The sequence below is a fragment of the Melospiza georgiana genome, chromosome 1 (assembly GCF_028018845.1).
Source record: "Melospiza georgiana isolate bMelGeo1 chromosome 1, bMelGeo1.pri, whole genome shotgun sequence".
Taxonomy (NCBI): Eukaryota; Metazoa; Chordata; class Aves; order Passeriformes; family Passerellidae; genus Melospiza; species Melospiza georgiana.
The window spans coordinates 1,131,804-1,149,621 of record NC_080430.1 but is presented as its reverse complement, the minus strand read 5'-3'; the positions used below and the strand labels follow the sequence as shown (position 1 = coordinate 1,149,621).

The following is a 17,818-nucleotide window of genomic DNA, read 5'->3' as shown; positions in this document are numbered from 1 at the left end:
AGCGATGGCGAGCCCGTGGGTGCTGCTGCTGGCGGTGCTGGGGGGCGCCTGCGCCCTCCCCGCCCCGGCGCCCCTCTCGTACACCGAGGCGCTGGCGCAGGCCGTGGATTCCTACAACGGACAGCCCGAGGTGCAGAACGCCTTCAGGCTGCTCAGCGCCGAGCCCGAGCCCGGCCCGGTGAGTGCCCCCCACCCGGGACCCCCCTCCCACGGGTGACACCCCCACCCCGCTCGTGGTGCCTGATCGGGGCTGCCCAGCCCGACCCTGAGCCCGCCCCGGTGAGTGCCCCCCATCCGGGACCCCCCATTTGTGACCAGGACCCCAATTCCTGTCCCCCCACTCACGGTACCCCACTCGTGAGTGCCCCCCACCCGGGACCCCCCATTTGTGACCAGGACCCCAATTCCTGTCCCCCCACTCGTGGTACCCCACTCGTGGTGCACAGTGCCGACCCGTGAGTGAGTGTCACCCACTCGGGACCCCCCATTTGTGACCAGGACCTCAATTCCTGTCCCCCCACTCACGGTACCCCACTGGTGTCTCCCACCCGGGACCCCCCATTTGTGACCAGGACCCCAATTCCTGTGCCCCCACCCGGGCTGCACAGTGCCGACCCCACTCGTGAGTGCCCCCCACTCGTGACCCCCCATTTGTCGCACACCCCTCATGATCCCCCCCTTGTCACCACTCAGCGCCGGCCCTGAGCCCACACCAGTGACTGCCACCCCACTGGTGACCCCCTCCCAGCGCCACCCCATTGCTGACCCCTCTGCTGCCACCTGCCCCCCACGCGTGTCCCCAGGGCGTGGAGCTGAGCTCGCTGCGGAAACTCAACTTCAGCATGATGGAGACGGAGTGCGCGGCCAGCGCCCGCGCCAACCCCGACGACTGCGACTTCAAGGAGAACGGGGTGAGGAGGAGGAGGAGGAGGAGGAGGAGGAGCGGGAGGAAGGGGGCGCGGGGCCCTCTGCCGTCCCCGGCTGACCCCGCGTGTCCCCCCAGGCCATCAAGGAGTGCTCGGGGCCGGTGCAGTTCCGGCAGGACGCGCCCGAGATCGACCTGAGCTGCTCCGACGCCTCCTCCGACGTGAGCGGGGGAGCCGGGCTGGGAGGGGAGGGCCCCGAGGGTCCCCGAGGGTCCCTGAGGGTCCCTGAGGGCTCCGCATCCCCCTAAAGGGACACCCCGAGGGCTCCGCTGCCCCGTGGTGGCTCCACAGGAGAGTGGGGGGTCCTGGGTGGGGTCTGGGCTTGGGGACACGAGTGGGGTCCCAGGTGTTGGATTCTGGATATGGGGTGCCAAGTGTCCCAGGTAGGGGGGTCCCTGGTGTGGGGACACGAGCGGTGTCCCTGGTGCGGGGTCCTGGGTGGGAAATACCCCTGATGTGGGATCCTGGGTGGGATCCTGGGGAGGGGGTCCCTAGTGTGGGGTCCTGGGTGGGATCCCAGGGATGGGGTCCCTGGAATGGGGTCCTGGGTGGGATCCCAGGGATGGGGTCCCTGGAATGGGGTCCTGGGTGGGATCCCAGGGATGGGGTCCCTCGTGCGGGGCCCTGGGTGGGTCTCCAGCTCCAGGGGTCCCTGGGTGGGGTCCTGGCTGTGCTCCCAAGGGGGATTCCCCCACCCCCGCACCCCCTGAGCCCCCCATTCCTCCTGCAGCCGATTCTGATCCAGCGCGGCCGCTTCGGGCGCTTCCTGAGGAAGGTTCGGCGCTTCCGACCCAAGGTCAAGTTCAACGTGCACCTGAGGGGCTCCGTGGGGCTGGGCTGAGCAATAAAGGAGCCACCGGGAGTGGCCGTGCGGGCACCGCGTCCTCCTGTCTGTCGCTGTCACACGGGGAAACTGAGGCACGGCTCCAGGGTGTTCCCAGCTCTCACAGCTCTCTGGCTGGGCACGGGGGGATTTGGGGGGTCCGGGAACACTCAGGGGTCCCCACTGGGGCACAGGGACACTCAGGGTGACACTGGGAGTGATGCAGGGACCTTTATTGGCAGTGAAGGGGACACAGGGAGGGGACACAGGGAAGGGACACAGAGAAGGGGCACAGAGAGGGGACACAGGGAGAGGACACAGAGAGGGGACACAGGGAGGGGGCACAGGGAGGGGACACAGGGTAGGGACACAGGGTAGGGGCACAGGGAGGGGACACAGGGAGGGGACACAGGGAGGGGGCACAGGGAGGGGACACAGGGAGGGGACACAGAGAGGGGACACAGGGAGGGGACACAGGGTGGGGGCACAGGGAGGGGACATCGGGAGGGGACACAGGGAGGGGACACAGAGAGGGGACACAGGGAGGGGACACACCAGTGTCACCCCTCAGGGTTTGGGTGCCTTGAGGTTGAGCCTGTCCCGGATCCAGATCCGACCGCACTGGAACAAGCCCTGGAAACGCTGCTTGACCTTGCCAAAGAAATCCTTGATCTTGGATTTCCAGACATGGCCAAACTGGGGAAACAAAGAGCAGGGTCAGACTCGGAGGGGGCTGAGGAGGGGACCTGGGGACCCCCGGGGGACACGGAGCCATTGCAGCCCCTTCTCACCGTGGCCGGGGCCTTCTGGCAGGAGAGCTCCACCGTGGGCTGCTGCCCCTCCAGGAACGCGGAGCCCTGGCACCAGGTCAGGGCCTGTGGGGCACAGAGGGGACACAGGACAGCACAGCCCCCTTGTGCCTCAGTTTCCCCAATGGATAACCCCCAGTTCCCACGGGACGAAGCCTCACCCCGAGCCAGCGGCTCTTGCAGTTGCTGGCGGCCGTTCCCGGTGTCCTGCACGTGGTTTCCTCCAGGGTGAAGCTCAGCTCCTGCCGGCTCTGCAGGTCTGAGGGCTGGGAAAAGGGACAGGATCCATCAGGGATCCATCCCCTCCCACAACGGGCCAGAACCTGCCCCAAGAATCCAGCCTGGAACGGGTCAGCCCCAAAACAGGACCTGCCCCAAGAATCCAGCCTGGAACGGGTCAGCCCCAAAACAGGACCTGCCCCAGGAATCCAGCCTGGAACGGGTCAGCCCCAAACCAGGACCTGCCCCAAGAATCCAGCCTGGAACGGGTCAGCCCCAAAACAGGACCTGCCCCAGGAATCCAGCCTGGAACGGGTCAGCCCCAAAACAGGGCAGCCCCAGGAATCCAGCCTGGAACGGGTCAGCCCCAAAACAGGGCAGCCCCACCGGGAGCAGGCCGGATCCAGCAGTGCCCGGCCCTGGAGCCTCCCCGGGAAGGCAGAGCCCAGCGCTCACCCAGCCGGGCCGGGGCTGAGCCTCCCGCAGCCGCAGCACGAAGGGACTGACGGCCCTGGTGTTGAGCAGCTCCACGGCCGCCGCCACCACGTCCCCGTAGCTCAGGGACCCCGGTGGGGACGAGGACACGGCGGTGCCACCCTGTCCCACGGCGGTGCCACCCTGTCCCAGCGTGGATCCGCGTGGGCCTGGCGTGGAGGCTCCAGCCGGCCCCAGCAGCCCCAGCAGCAGCAGCAGCAGCGGTGGCAGCGCTCGGCTGGGCCCCATGGCGCTCCTGGATGCTGCTCCTGCTCCCCGGCGCTTTTATGGGAGCTGCGCTGGGCGTTGCAGGGGGTGAACCTGGCCAGGAGCCCGGCCCAGCCCTGCAGGGCCCGGGGCAGCGGGGAGCGCCGTGCCGGTCACCGTGGTCAGCAGGGACACAGCGGTCAGCGTCCCCTGCCACATGTGACCGGGGGTGACGGCGAGGACACGGACAGGGGTGACACACACGGCCTGCCTGATTAAGCTCTTTTTTGACCCAGAGAGGGGGCAACTTTAAAAATTTAAAACATTTTTATTCCGTTTTCAGTCGAAGGGTGAGACAACACAGATGTTATCGTTCACACCGTGACAATCAGAATCCAACTATTTCCTAATTACAATACGTTATAAGCATTTCTTGGCCTATCAGCTTTTGCCACACCATGCTGTAAATGTTTTAAAGCCAATCATCTAAAATTACTTTTTAACCTTTCATAGTTTTTTTTCTCCAAAATATCCAGTCTTATTTGCAAGGCCATCCTTTAAAACTTGTTCCTAGTTCTATTTCTCTCCCTCAGCAATGCCTGTCCTGCCCCATGGCATTTCTGAGTCAGCATTTCTTGTCTCAGGGTTTGCACACAGATCACACACTGTGAGCCTTCTGTCAGGCTCGGAGAATTCCCTACAAATCCATTTCCCATATTGGCCATTGTGAAAAATGCGTGTATTTAATGATTGGCTTTTCGCAAATATTAAAATGAATATTTTATGTGTTGTGTGTTAAAAAGTAATGCTGTATTAATTCTCCTAAGTACTGTGTCAAATACAGTTTTAGGTTATAAAAATTGTTAAAATAGAAACGATGCTATGTAAGATGCTTTGTTTAACAGAAAGGGCTTGCAGTGAGACAGCAGCCACAGGACACCTGAATCTTTCAGAGAACAAGAATTTATTGCTCTCTTATCAGAAGAAATGAACTTCTTCCCACCTCTAAGGCGCTGTCAGGATTAGAGGGGAGACGTTGCTGATGACCAGACAGAATCCTGTGTTTGAATGGAATTTATGCATCATGGATGAGGTGTATGAATATGCAACAGGCTGTTGTTCTTAAGGGTTAATCCTTTGTTAACAGGGGTCCTTTTTCCGGCTCGGCTCGTGCTGCCCAGAAAAAGGTACCCGTACCTCTGTAAATCTTTGTATTTATTGTCTCATATTGTCCTAATTCAATTTGCCCAAACTGTTATTACTCTAATTGTGTCGCTATTCTTTTCAACCATTTTGTTACTATTAAACTTTTAAAAACTTTAAAAACAAGCGATCGGCGTTTTTCACAGCCGCGGATGGTCCAGAGCGTGGTGGGGATGAAAGGTCTGAGCCAGGCGAGGGTCGGGTTCTCCTCCCAGGGAACAAGGACAAGGGGAAACAGCTTCAGGCTGGGCCAGGGGAGGTTCAGGCTGGGTTTGGGACAATTCCTTCCCCAGAAAGGGCTGGCCCAGCTGCCCAGGGCAGTGCTGGGGTCCCCGTCGGTGAAAGGATTTAAAACCCCTGTGGATGCGGCACTTGGGGACACAGTGGCAGTGCTTGGGGGATGATTGGGGTTTTTTTTTTTTTTTTTTGCTCTCCAAGGACTTTTCCCCTGATTCTCTGCAGGCATTCGGGGTTTTCCAGCCCGGGGGTGATTTATGGCCTGTCCCCCGTGCAAACAGGGCAGCAGGAAGCTCAGGAGGACACCCAGGATCCTGCCCCGAGCGTGACCCCGGAGCCACCAGCAGTGAAAAACATCCCCATAAACCACACGGGGACAATGACACCACGCCGTGGGTGGCACCTGGAAGTCCCCAGGGAGGGACAGTGCCAGTCAGAGCCCTGCAGCAAACCCCAGCTGGCCCCGGGACAGTCCAGGTGCAGCCAGCTCCAGCTTTCCATGGAGGGAGGTGGGATCCACATCCAGGGCTGGGGATCCAACACATCCCCAGGGGTTCATTGGTCTCACTGCTTCCCTTCAATCTTTCCCAATTCCTTCCAAACTGTGCCTCGTTCCTTAAAAATTCCCTTTAAATTCTGTAATTCCTTCCAAATTCCTTCCCAGGTTCCCTCCAAATTCTTCAATTCTTTCAGAATTTCCTCCAAAATCCTCCCAGCTCCTTCCAAACTCCTCAGTTACTCCCATTTTCCCCATGTGTCCCACCTAGGATTTAACAGCAAGAGAAAGAGTTTCAAAACAGATGCAAAATATTTAAATTTCATTTTTAACTGCCCGTGCCAGCCCTGAGCAGGCTCCAAAAAAGCCACGAAATCCTTGGAGGCCATTTTGGGAATAAAAAAGGGAAAATTCCATGAGTTTTCCTTGGGGGATTGATTGGTCTCGCTGCTTCCCTTCAATCTTTCCCAATTCCTTCCAAAATGTGTCCCATTCCTTAAAAATTCCCTTTACATTCTGTAATTCCTTCCCAGATTCCCTCCAAATACATAAATTCCTTCCGAATTTCCTCCAAAATCCTCCCAGCTCCTTCCAAACCCCTCAGCTCTTCCTATTTTCACCCCATGTATCCCACCTAGGATTTAACAGCAAGAGTTTCAAAATAGATGTGAAATATTTAAATTCCATTTTTAGCTGCCCGCTCCAGCCCTGAGCAGGCTCCAAAAAAGCCAGAAAATCCTTGGAGGCCATTTTGGGAATAAAAAGCAGGTATTGCTGCTTCCCTTCAATCTTTCCCAATTCCTTCCAAACTGTGCCTCGTTCCTTAAAAATTCCCTTTAAATTCTGTAATTCCTTCCCCGTTCCTTCCCAGATTCCCTCCAAATTCTTCAATTCCTTCCGAATTTCCTCCAAAATCATCCCAGCTCCTTCCAAACTCAGCTATTCCTATTTTCACCCCATGTATCCCACCTAGGATTTAACAGCAAGAGTTTCAAAATAGATGTGAAATATTTAAATTTCATTTTTAGCTGCCCGTGCCAGCCCTGAGCAGGCTCCAAAAAGCCACAAAATCCTCGGGAATAAAAAAGGGAAAACTGAGTGAGTTTTAACTGGGAAGTTGTGACTCCCAGGACGTCTCCCAGCCCTGACAGGAACAGTAAATCCCACCCAAAACCAAACCCTGGGCCCTGAGCTGGGGAAGTTCCCTGCCCATAAATCAGGCTCGGGGTTTGTTTGCCCTTGCCAGGGCCGGGCTGCCCCTCCTCGTTCCGGAACGTTCCTGGGTTTGTGCTGGAGCCGCTCCCACAGCCAGGCCCCAGCTCCCAGTCCCACAGAGGGGCTGGCAATGGAGGGGATTGAGGATCCTTCCATCCCAACGGGTCTGGGATGCTCGGATACGAAAGGAAAAGCACGGCTGGTCCGTCGTGGGATCATCCTGGAGCGTTTGGGCTGGAATGGAGCACGAATCCCATTCCACACCATGGCCAGGGACACCTCCCACTGCTCCCAGTCCCAGGGTCCAGCCTGGCCTTGGGCACTGCCAGGGATCCAGGGCAGTGTGAAAAACGCCAATTATTTGGTTTTTTTTTTTTTTTTTTTAATTTTAAAAGTTTAATAGTAATAAAATTGTTCTAAAAATAGGAACACAATTAGAGTAATATTAATTTGGACAATTAGTACAATATGAGACAATAGAGACAAAGAGTTATGGACAGTCCGGGATCCTTTTCTGGGCAGCAGGAGCCGGAAAAAAGAACACCCGTTAACAGAGGATTAACCCTTAAAAACAATGGCCTGTTGAATATTCATACACCTCATACATGATGCATAAATTCCATTCAAACACAGGATTCTGTCTGGCCAGTGTCAACTTCTTCCTCTGAATCCTAACAGCGCCTTCGAGGCGGGAAGAAGCTCGTTTCTGCTGATAATGGAGCAATAAATTCTCTTTCTCTGAAAGATTCAGGTGTCCTGGCTGCTATCTCGCTGCAAGTCCTTTCTTTAAAAAACTATCCTACACAGCATGGTTTCTACTTTAACATTTTTTAATAACCTAAAACTGTATTCAACACAGTACTTAAGAGAATTAATACAGCATTACTTTTTAACGCACAACACATATAATATTCATTTTAATATTTGCAAAAAGCCAATCATAAAATATGCATTTCTCACAGGCAGCCGCGGCTGCTCTGGGAATTCCATCGCAGCCAGGATGGAATTCCCAGTCTCCCATCCATCCCTGCCCTCTGGCAGTGGGAGCCATTCCCTGTGTCCTGTCCCTCCATCCTTGTCCCCAGTCCCTCTCCAGCTCTCCTGGAGCCCCTCCAGGCCCTGCCAGGGGCTCTGAGCTCTCCCTGGAGCTTCTCCTCTCCAGATGAACATTCCCAGCTCTCCAGCCTGGCTCCAGCCCTGCAGCAGCTCCGGGGCCGGCTCTGGATCGCTCCGTGTCCCCGCCCGGTTCCCGCCCGGTCCCAGCCCGGTCCCAGCCCGGTCCCTGCCCGGTTCCCGCCCGGTCCCTGCCCGGTCCCAGCCCGGTTCCTGCCCGGTCCCAGCCCGGTTCCCGCCCGGTCCCTGCCCGGTCCCAGCCCGGTTCCTGCCCGGTCCCAGCCCGGTTCCCGCCCAGTCCCAGCCCGGTCCCAGCCCGGTCCCAGCCCGGTCCCAGCCCGGTTCCCGCCCGCTCCCTGCCCGGTCCCCGCCCGGTTCCCGTTTCCCGCTCCGGGCCCGTCCCCGTTTCCACGGCGACGGCACCGCCCTGGTCACCATGGCAACCGCGCCGGAGGGGGCGTGGTCACGTCGCCGAACACGTGCCGGCGCTTCCGCGTTAGGCCACGCCCCCATCGTAACCTCGCGTGTCGACCCGGAAGTGGCGCGTTCCCGCGCTCACTGGGCGCCGCCATGTTGAGAGGCTGTACAGCATCCGGGCAGTGCGGTGAGCGCTGTGATTGGCGGAGCGCGGCACGTGACGTGCAGCTCGCGCCGCGATTGGGCGGCGGTGCGGCCGCTTCCGCGCGGTGCGGATCGGGGGTCCTGGGGGTAACCGGGATGGGGGAAGGTGACGGGGAGCCCCGGCCCTCAAAGCGAGCCTGGAGCCGGGACACAGCGGCTCTCGAGACATTTCACCGGTTTTATTTGCTTTAAAGTCCCGTTTCACCGTCCGCCAGCACTAAAAGACGGCAATTCCTTACAGGAATTGCAGAGTCATGGAATTGCTGAGATTAACAAAGCCCTCAGAGATGCCCGAGTCCAAGCCCAGCACTGCCCCATGTCCCCAAGTGCCACATTCACAGGGCTTTTCAATCCCTACAGGGATGGGCCACCACCCCTGCCCTGGGCAGCTTTGCAGAGTTTGAGATCTCTCTCTCTTGGAGAGCCCTTTCCAGGAGGAACATTCCCAATATTCCACCTGAACCTGCCCTTGAGGCCCTTCCCTCTGGTCCTGTTCCCTGGGAGCAGAGCCCGACCGCTCCTGGCTCCAACCTTCCTCCTTCCAGGGAACTGCAGGAGCCAGAAGGTGCCCCCTGAGCCTCCTCTTCTCCAGGATCAGCCCCTGCAGCTCCCTCAGAAGGATCTGGGATCTGGCAGGAGAATGCTGAAAGCCCCAAAGTCAGCACCCCCAGCTGTCAGGAACATCCTGCTGCCAAAACCAGCAGCAGCCACGGATGGTGGGAGCATCCCCAATTCAGGCACCCCAGATTTTCCCCAGGCCAGCCCCAGCTCCATGGAGAACTGGGAGAGGGAACGGATCCATGGGCTCAGTTTGTTTGAATTTGTTGGAGCTTCCTTCTGTCCCCACAACAGCACCTGGCCCCTGGAAGGGCACTGGAGAACATCCCAGAAATCACCTTTTCCTTGTCATGATCCAATTCCAGAGGTTCCAAAAGCTGCTGGGAATTCAGGCCAGGCTGGATTTCCCAGGAAAACGCTTCCACACGACTGGAACTAAACCTTCCTTTGTCCTTCCCCATATCCACCCCTCCACCCAACCCAACCTTCCCTGGCACAACTCGAAACTGTTTCCCCTCATCCTGTCCCTTTTCCTTGGGAGTTTTGGCAACTACACAATGTTTAAAATTCTTTTTATTTCTCTAGTCAGGCTCAGTTTGCCTTTGAGAAGGGAATTAGAGGAATATTTTTTGAGGGTATTGTTCCCCTCTGTGAGGCCTGATAAACGTAACATCTCAACAAACTGGGAATAGCCCAAAAGAGGCCCAAAAAGATGACAACCATCAGCAAACATCGAGGAACATCTACCCCAGACCCCTGGAGCTGGAAAAGGCTGATAAAGAGATTTGTCAGGGCCCAATAGACATCAGAGGCAAAAAAATCCCGGTCCAATAAGAAACCAAATTCTGAGAACTCTGCAATATGGAACCAATGAGCATTGAACCAATGGATTTCTGTGGGTTTTGGACTGGATATAGTTTGGGAAAAAACGAGTAAAATTCACCTGCCATGAGATGATTTTCTCTGCACACCCAGGCCACGTGTGGGTGAAATAATTTCTGTTGCACATCCCAGCCAGAAATAAGGCAGTGCCTTTCCTAACACCAAAAACGTTATTTGAGGGTTTTTGTTTTTCCCATCGTTTCAGTGACAGGAGCACAGCCCAACCCCTGGCTGGTTTTTAGAGATGGATTTAACATCCCTTCCAACCCAAGCCATTCCAGGATTTCAGGATGCAATGCTCACTTTTCTTCTTTCCTCCTTTGAGCCACACAAACCCTCCCCTTTCCCACTGCTTTTCTCCAAAGCCTCTCAGTCAATCCCAGTTCAAGGCAGGCCCCACACTCCCAGTTTCCCCTCCTCCAATCCACCTCTGCCACACCTCCCCTCCTGAACCCCCCGGAACTTGGGGGGATTGAGCACTGTGCCTCAGTGAATCCAATCCCAGTTCCCCCCCGGGAGTCAGAGCTTCTTCTTCTTCTTCTCTGTCAAGTTGTCAATCTGGATGATGATGGGCCAGATGCTCTTCCCTTTGGGGACCCCCTGGAGCTCCAACTTCTCGCATATGGAGTCCAGTATGTACCTGACTGCTTTCAGAACGTTCCGGAACACATCCTGGAGCGACAGCTCCTGCATTTTCTGGCCTTCTGTGCATCCTTCGAGCTCCTGCGTGGCATCGGGATGCTCCAGAGGCTTCGCTCCATTCTCCACCCCTGCATCCAGGCTTAGGGCAGGGGGTGACCCTCCAGTTCCCAAACTCCCCTCCGGGGCACGCTGCGTGTCCAACGTCACCCCCTCGGCATTCCCGGCGCTCTGGAGCTGGCGCGGCGCGGCCGCATCCGTCGGGGGACAAACCTCGGGATTCGTCCCCTGCGCGGCGTCACCGCCAGAGCTGGAGCGGTCTCTCCACGGAAAGCCCAGCCTCCAGTAGGGCTGGTAGCGCCGCAGGATCTCCCTGGCTCTGCGGAACGTCCTGCGCCCGCGGCACTGCCGGCATGCCAGCAGGCGCCGCACGGCCCGCAGGGAGCTGACCTCGCGGTTCCTCCCGGCCCTGCGGCTCCTCCCAGCCCTGCGGTTCCTCCCGGCCTTGCTTCTCCTCCGGCCCTCGCGGCTCCCCTCGGCCTCGCGGCTCTCCCCGGCCTGGAGCTGCTGGCAGTAGTTGTGTTCCCACAGGGAGCAGGGCTGCGGGGCGCAGGGCGTGCCCGGCTCGCTCCGCAGGCAGTAGCCGTGGTCCTTCGCCGCCGCCGCCCGCAGCTCCTCCACCCGCAGCCCCCGGGTCCCCGGGAGAAGCATCGCCTCTCCCAAGGTGTGTCCGTGGTTTTGGGCATTCCCGTGACTCCTCTGCCCTGGGCCATCCCACAGCTGTTCCCAAGGATGCAGGCTCTGCTGTTCCATCATGGAATGAAGCGGGAATATCTCACTGTAAGCTATGTCTTCCATGGGTTCAGGTTTATCCTCCACTTCCTCCTTCACAGGCCATGGCTGGGTTTGGCTCCCCACTCCACTGTCTGCTTCCGACGGGGCTTGGCTCCTTCCATTGTGACAGCCAAACTTCTGGAAGTTCCTGTCCTGGAGACACCACAACGTGCTCCATCCTGCTGGGAGAGAGGCGGGAAGGGGTTGGATCATTCCTGGCTGGAGCAGGGAGAGGAACATCCCTTCTTCCCAGTCTGGGACTACCCAGGCTCTACATTCCAACCTCCGCCAGACATCAGGGGAGCCCCGCAGTGGGAGAAGCCCTGGGAGTGGCCCAGGGATGGGGCTGGAGCAGGAGGGAGCAGGACTCACCTGGACACGAGGTCTCCAGACCCTGGTACCCACTGGATCTGGGCCACCAGTCAGAGGAAAGCTCCTCCAGCCAGCTCTCGGTGTGTCCTGCAGGGAAAACAGCAGATGTCACCAGCCAGGCTGGAAGTCCTCACTCTCCACGGCCATAGGAATAAAGGAAGAGCCCCGTCCTTGTCCCCACCAGGAATCCTGACTTCTCCACAGCCGTGGGGATGGAGCAGGAAGCCCTGACCCCATCCTGGATGTGGATTCCATCTCACAGGGTCGGGATGTTGCTGCTCACCTGGGGATGAGGAGATCCACGGCTCTTCCCCGCGCTCCAGCCGGTGCAGGACGTCAGGCTTGGGGCCTGGATAACCTGGGAATGGACAGAGGGCGTTGGACTGTCCCTGATCACAGGAAAACCAAGGACTGGGACACCCCAGCTGTGCCTCATCGTGCATGGGAACACCTCTGGCATGTGGGAAAAGCAAGGGAGAAACCAGAGCTGCTGCCAGAGAGGAATTTATTCCTGAGAGCCCTGATGCAAGCGTGGGAAGTTCCACAGCCTCCCAGTTCCACTGACAGGCTTTCCCAGTGAGGGAATGTCTGCTGCTCATCCCAGGGGTGGGACATCCCACAGTGCTCCCTGACCTCAGGGAATCATTTCCAGGGGTGCTCAAACCCAGACCCAAATCCTGCCTTTTCCAGCACTAAACTCCCTGATGAGCCCCTAGAAGGGAAAACTCCTTACGGGGAGGGTTGTCCACCCCTAGAGGGATTGGAAAGCTGTGAGGGTGAGGCACTTGGAGACATGGATTAGTGGTGGCCTTGGCGGTGTTGGGGAATTGTTGGACTCGGCCATCTCCAAGGCCTTTTCTGACCTCAGCCGCTCTGGGATTCTGGGATTGAGCGCTCTGGAAGGCGCTGGGGTGGGATCTGAGGGAAGCCCTGCCCGGGGAGGTTTCCAGGATTACCCAGGGAGGTCAGCAGCTCGTAGGTGTCAGACAGGACGTCCCGGTACAGCTCCCGCTGCTCCGCCGTGAGCGCGTCCCACTCGGCCCGGCTCAGCAACACCGCCACGTCCTCGAAGGCCATCGGCTCCTGCCACGGGATCAGGGATCACAGCTTCCTCAGGGATCAAACCCTCCCCTCAGGGATCATACCCTTGTTGGGGATCTAATCCTCTCTCAGGGATCACACTTACCTCAGGAATCAACTCCTCCCTCAGGGATCACACCCTCCTCACAGATCTAAACCCCCCTCACGGATCTAATCTTCCCTCACGGACCACACTTCCCTCAGGGATCAACTCCTTCCCTCAGGGATTGCTCCCTCCTCAGGGATCACACCTTCCCTCAGGGATCAACTCCTCCCTCACAGATCACACTTCCCTCAGGGATCAACTCCTCCCTCACAGATCACACTTCCCTCAGGGATCTAATCCTCCCTCAGGGATCACACCTTCCCTCAGGGATAGCTCCCTCCTCAGGGATCACACCATCCCTCACGGATCTAATCCTCCCTCAGAGACCACAGCTTCCATCATGGATCTAATCCTCTCTCAGGGATCAACTCTTCCCTCAGGGATCACATCCTCCCTCAGGGATCAACTCCTCCCTCACGGATCACACTTCCCTCAGGGATCAATTCCTCCCTCACAGATCTAATCCTCCCTCATGGATCACAGCTTCCCTCACGGACCTAATACTCCCTCAGGGATCACAGCCTCCCTCAGGATCTAATCCTCCCTCAGAGATCTCAGCTTCCCTCAATGATCTAATCCTCTCTCAGGGATCAACTCTTCCCTCAGGGATCACACCCTCCCTCACAGATCTAATGTTCCCTCAGGGATCACCCCCTCCCTCACAGATCACACCATCCCTCACAGATCTAATGTTCCCTCAGGGATTACACCTTCCCTCTCAGATCACACCGTCCCTCACAGATCTAATGTTCCCTCAGGGATCACACCCTCCCTCACAGATCTAATGTTCCCTCAGGGATTACACCTTCCCTCAGGGATCACCCCCTCCCTCACAGATCACACCGTCCCTCACGGATTTAATGTTCCCTCAGGGATTACACCTTCCCTCATGGATCACTTCCTCCCTCCCAGCAGGAGAAGCCTTTCCCAGCCCCAGGGAGCTCCCAGGACACGAGGCCATGGATGGGGCTGTCCCAGGAAGGTGTGTTCCCCACTGGGGTGGGAATTACAGATCTGGGAGAAGAACATGCTGGAATCCAGCGCCAAACACCGCAATCCAGCACCTTGGGATGTGTTTTACCGTTCCTACCGGGAGCACTCCGTGATCCCGCGGGATTGGGGTAGTGCAGATCCCAAGGTCACCTGGAGCTGGGCTGGGGGACATTCCCAGAGGCCCCTGTGACCCCCAGCGCCCATCCCAGGGAATCCCTCAGGAGTGATCCCAGTGGGGATGGGGGAACAGGGGCAGAGAGAGTGAGGGGAGGGACGTGAGGGGAAATGTGGGGGTGAGAGGGGTTTTGGGGTGGGGGGTGATGGGGGTGGGATTGGGGGCATGGAACGGGGGTTTTTAGGGGCTGATGGGGATTTGGGGAGTGATGGGGATTTTGGGGGGGTGATGGGGTAGGGGTGATGGGGGGTCCTCAGGGCGGAATTTCATGGGGGGGGGCAATGAAGGAGATGATGGGGTGGGATCGGGGGTGGGATGGGGGTTATTTGGGGGGGCGATTTGGGTTTTCGGGGTGGCGGGTCCCTGTCCATTGGAGGCCGAGTCCCCCCAGGAGCTGCCGAGAGGGCGCTGCGGGACCCCCCAGGATCCGGGGTGGGGGGGGATCGGGGGTCCGCACATCGAGGGCCCGGGGGGTGGCGAGGGCGGCCCGGGGCTCTCCCCGGTATCTCCCGGCTCCTACCTGCGCCTGCCCCGCCATGGCGGCCGGGGGGCCCGGCGGGTCTCGGGGGCCACGGGGGGGTCCCGGCTCCTCCCGCCGCCTCTCCCGCACGCGCTTCCGGTACAGGCCCCGCCCACGGCGGAAGCGCCGCCATGGCCCCGCCGGAAGCGGCGCCCCGGAAGCGCCGCCGTGACCCCGGCACGTGAGGCGGGGCCGGGGCAGGGGTCAGATCCCAACGGGAACCGGAACGGGGACGGGAACCGGAACGGGAACGCGGCCCGGCCCTTCCCGGGAGGGATTGTCCCCGTGCCCTCCCGTGAGGCCGTTTCCTCCCGTCCTGTCCCCGTTCCCTGCGAGCGCAGACTGAGCCCTTCCCGGATCCAGCCCGCTCCCATCCCGTTTGGCTTCCAGAGTCACCGATTCCCCAAAAATCCCAGATTTAGCGTGAGAATCCTCAGGTTTTCCACCGGAGATCTCTCAGATCTGGTCCCACCTCTGGGATTTCCCGTGCCCTTGCCTGAGGCCTGCACTCGTGTTCCCCGCTGCCCGCACATCCCTCCTGGATTCGCCTCCTCCAGATTTCCCTCTTCTCCTGAATAAATTTCCTGTCGCTTCTGTAAATCCTGTGTGCAGCTTGTCCCTGATTCCCTTCCCACCAACCCCCTGAAAGCAGTCTCCAGCTAGTAGTAGTCTTCATACCGCCTGGAATTTCCTGTGGAATTCCTCTGTCCTGCCTGGACCCTTCACATCTGCGCCACCAAAAGCCAGAAATTTGGAATGAATCAAATTCCATCATGTGCTAGGGATCCTCAGGAGTGGCCAGGACTACTTGCTGGTCACCAAACGGATACAGCCAGCCTGGTTTGGTTAAACAACAATCCCAGAGCCTGGAATTGTGGGGTTATTGCAGCAACGGCAGCAGGATCTGGAATTGCTGTTGGCAACACGATCCTTAAATCCCCTCGCAGCCCAGGCCATGCCAGCATTCCAGGGCTCTGTGAGGGGGGTGCAGCAGGAGCAGGACCCCAAGGCAGAGTTTTGGGGAGAAGTTTTCTCCAGCTCATCCCTTATCCAGACCCGGCCCTTTCCCCTCCCCGTGCCCGGCAGCTCCAGCCCGAGTGACCTTTGCGGGGTCACCGTGGTGACATCGGGGCCAATGTCCAGGCGGGCCCGGCACAGCCGCGGGGACGCCATGAGGCTGTGGCTGCTCTGCGTCCTGGCCGTGGCCGTGGCCGGGCTGGCCGGGGCTGAGCACGGCGGCTCCGGGATGGCGGCACACAGGAGAGAGGTCGGTGCTGTACAGAGAGGGGTAAGCCGGGAACGGCAGAGCTGGGCACGGCCCTGGCTCCGCGGGCAGCTGCCCGTGCCCCCTCCCGCCCCTCGGGGCTATCCCGGCACCGAGCCCGGGCAAATCCCAGGCTGAAGCTTTTCCAGCCTCCCGTCCCTGCGGGGATGGGCTCGGCACTCCCGGGCCCCGCAGCCGCGGGACATCCCGGGGGGATCGCCGGCATTCCCGGCCCTGCCCGCGCTCCCCGCTGTGCTCCGGGAGATGCCGATCCAGCCTTCCCCCGCAGGGCCGGCGGCGGCCGCACAGACCCTGCTCCGGCTGCTTCTCCGTGCTGAGCGAGGTCAGCCGGGACACGGGAATGCGGGAATGAGGGAATGGGGCCGGGGGACGGGGGCCGGGGCTCCCACAGCCGCGTCTGTCCCGCAGGAGTCGCAGTCCATGCCCTGGAATTCCCGGGAGGAGGAGGCGGCTCAGCCGGGCAGGCGGGCACGGAGCGGGAAGGGACCGGAGGTACCGGGGCTGCCCGGGAATGGGGTGGGAATGGAGACTGGCTTGGGATGGGGACGGGACAGGACGGGATGGGGCTGGAATGGGAAAGGGACGGGGTGGGGTGGGAGTGGAATGGGACGGGGTCTGATCGGGGTGGGATGGCATGGGGATGGGATGGGACGGGGTCTGATCGGGATGGGATGCGATGCGATGAGATCTCCCTGTCCCTGTCTCCGTGTGACGCCGCCTCACTCCCGCAGGGCAGAGCCCGAAGGGAAAGCCCGGAGCCGGCCCAGCCCTTCGGGCACGCCGGGCACATCCCGCTGCCGTGACAGGTGACAGCGGAGCCCCGGCAGGAGCCCGGGCCCGGCAGGGACCCGCGGAACCTTGCAGGAGTCACCGAGCAGCCGAGAGCGCGGCGGGAGCGGTGCCGGAGCCTGGGCATGCCGCGGGACACCGGGAGAGCCCCACGGCAGCAGAGAGCTCAGCACCCGCTCCTGCTCTGCGCTGAGCCCCCCGCCCTTCCCACCCCCAAAATGTTCTGGGGCAGCCGCCCCCGCCTTGCCAAGCCCCCAAATAAAGCCGGCACACCGGAGGGAGCGGATGCGTTTGGGGGGACATGCGCAGGGTGGGTGACCCCCGATAGAGCCGCCCCGCGCTGGGCTGGGCTAGGCTGGGTGGCACTGTGGGGACACCGGGGGTCGGAGCCAACCCGTGGGGTGACTGCACAGGGGGACTGCAGGGGGACCCCGGGGCGGTGGGGCTGCGGGACCCTCCAGGGGTGCTGGTCCTGGGGGTCCCTCAGGAATGTCAGTCCAAGGGTATGGGAGGTTCCCCAGAATGCTGGATCACAGGGATGGGAAAATCCCCCAGGAAGGTGGGGGTCCTAGGGAAGGTGGGACTGGAGGACCCCCCAGCAATGCCAGTCCTGGGGGTCCTAAACATGGCTCCCAGTTCAGGGGAATGGCGGATGTCCAAGAATGCTGGATCACAGGGATGGCAAGATTCCCCAGGAATGCTGGTCCCGGAGGAGGTGGGGCTGGAGGACTCCCCCAGCAATGCCAGTCCTGGGGGTCCCGCAGGGCTCCCAGTTCAGGGGAATGGCAGATCTCCGAGAATGCTGGACCACAGGGACTGGGAGCTCCCCCGGGAGTGCTGGATCACAGGGATGGGGAGATCTGCCAGGAATGCTGGATCACAGGGATGGGGAGACCCCCAGGAATGCTGCTCTCAGAGGACGTGGGTCTGGTCCGGGGGTCCCGCAGGACTCCCAGTTCAAGGCCCAGGGAGTGCCCACAGGTCCGGCCTTGGGGGCCCCGGCCTTGGTGACCCTGGGCCCGGCCCCGCCCCCAGCCCTGACCCCGCCCCTTTACCCGACCCCGCCCCTGTTCCGGTCCCGCCCCCTGGCGTGGCCCCGCCCCTCGGCGTGGCCCCGCCCCCGCCCGGCTCTCGCTCCTCCCGGCCGCCAGGGGGCGCCGCTCCCCGCGCGGTGCCGCTCTGGCGGACGGCGCCCTCTGTGGGCCCGGTGGCGGCGCGGGCGCGGGGCCCGAGGCGGCGGTT

The 17,818-nt window shown here is 60.1% G+C and overlaps 3 protein-coding genes across 3 annotated transcripts; 1 reads left to right on the top strand and 2 right to left on the bottom strand.

The window, feature by feature from the left end:
- CAMP (cathelicidin antimicrobial peptide) lies at nt 1–1,797 on the top strand. Its single transcript, XM_058031565.1, has 4 exons — nt 1–178; nt 804–911; nt 1,004–1,087; nt 1,657–1,797. The coding sequence occupies exons 1-4, from the start codon at nt 5–7 to the stop codon at nt 1,765–1,767; spliced, it is 477 nt and encodes a 158-aa protein (XP_057887548.1). The 5' UTR covers nt 1–4; the 3' UTR covers nt 1,768–1,797.
- A 519-nt stretch (nt 1,798–2,316) lies between these two features.
- Nucleotides 2,317–3,500, bottom strand: LOC131090655 (cathelicidin-B1-like). Its single transcript, XM_058036172.1, has 4 exons — nt 3,234–3,500; nt 2,720–2,824; nt 2,541–2,624; nt 2,317–2,445 (listed from the first exon to the last, which is right to left on the bottom strand). The coding sequence occupies exons 1-4, from the start codon at nt 3,498–3,500 to the stop codon at nt 2,317–2,319; spliced, it is 585 nt and encodes a 194-aa protein (XP_057892155.1).
- A 5,956-nt stretch (nt 3,501–9,456) lies between these two features.
- Nucleotides 9,457–12,705, bottom strand: LOC131096895 (uncharacterized). The gene is made up of 4 exons (XM_058045539.1): nt 12,585–12,705; nt 11,912–11,986; nt 11,629–11,715; nt 9,457–11,435 (listed from the first exon to the last, which is right to left on the bottom strand). Exons 1-4 carry the CDS (start codon nt 12,703–12,705, stop codon nt 10,303–10,305), a joined length of 1,416 nt encoding a protein of 471 aa, XP_057901522.1. The 3' UTR covers nt 9,457–10,302.
- Nucleotides 12,706–17,818: the final 5,113 nt, after the last annotated feature.

Coding starts and splice junctions, on each gene's coding strand:
- LOC131096895 (XM_058045539.1), bottom strand. CDS start 12,705: ATGGCCTTCGAGGACGTGGCGGTGTTGCTGAGCCGGGCCGAGTGGGAC. Junction 11,987..12,584: donor CGAGCTGCTGACCTCCCTGG/GTAATCCTGGAA, acceptor GTCCATTCCCAG/GTTATCCAGGCCCCAAGCCT. Junction 11,436..11,628: donor TCTGGAGACCTCGTGTCCAG/GTGAGTCCTGCT, acceptor CTCTCCCAGCAG/GATGGAGCACGTTGTGGTGT.
- CAMP (XM_058031565.1), top strand. CDS start 5: ATGGCGAGCCCGTGGGTGCTGCTGCTGGCGGTGCTGGGGGGCGCCTGC. Junction 179..803: donor CCGAGCCCGAGCCCGGCCCG/GTGAGTGCCCCC, acceptor GCGTGTCCCCAG/GGCGTGGAGCTGAGCTCGCT. Junction 912..1,003: donor GCGACTTCAAGGAGAACGGG/GTGAGGAGGAGG, acceptor GTGTCCCCCCAG/GCCATCAAGGAGTGCTCGGG.
- LOC131090655 (XM_058036172.1), bottom strand. CDS start 3,500: ATGGGGCCCAGCCGAGCGCTGCCACCGCTGCTGCTGCTGCTGCTGGGG. Junction 2,625..2,719: donor GCAAGAGCCGCTGGCTCGGG/GTGAGGCTTCGT, acceptor TGTGCCCCACAG/GCCCTGACCTGGTGCCAGGG. Junction 2,446..2,540: donor GCCAGAAGGCCCCGGCCACG/GTGAGAAGGGGC, acceptor TTGTTTCCCCAG/TTTGGCCATGTCTGGAAATC.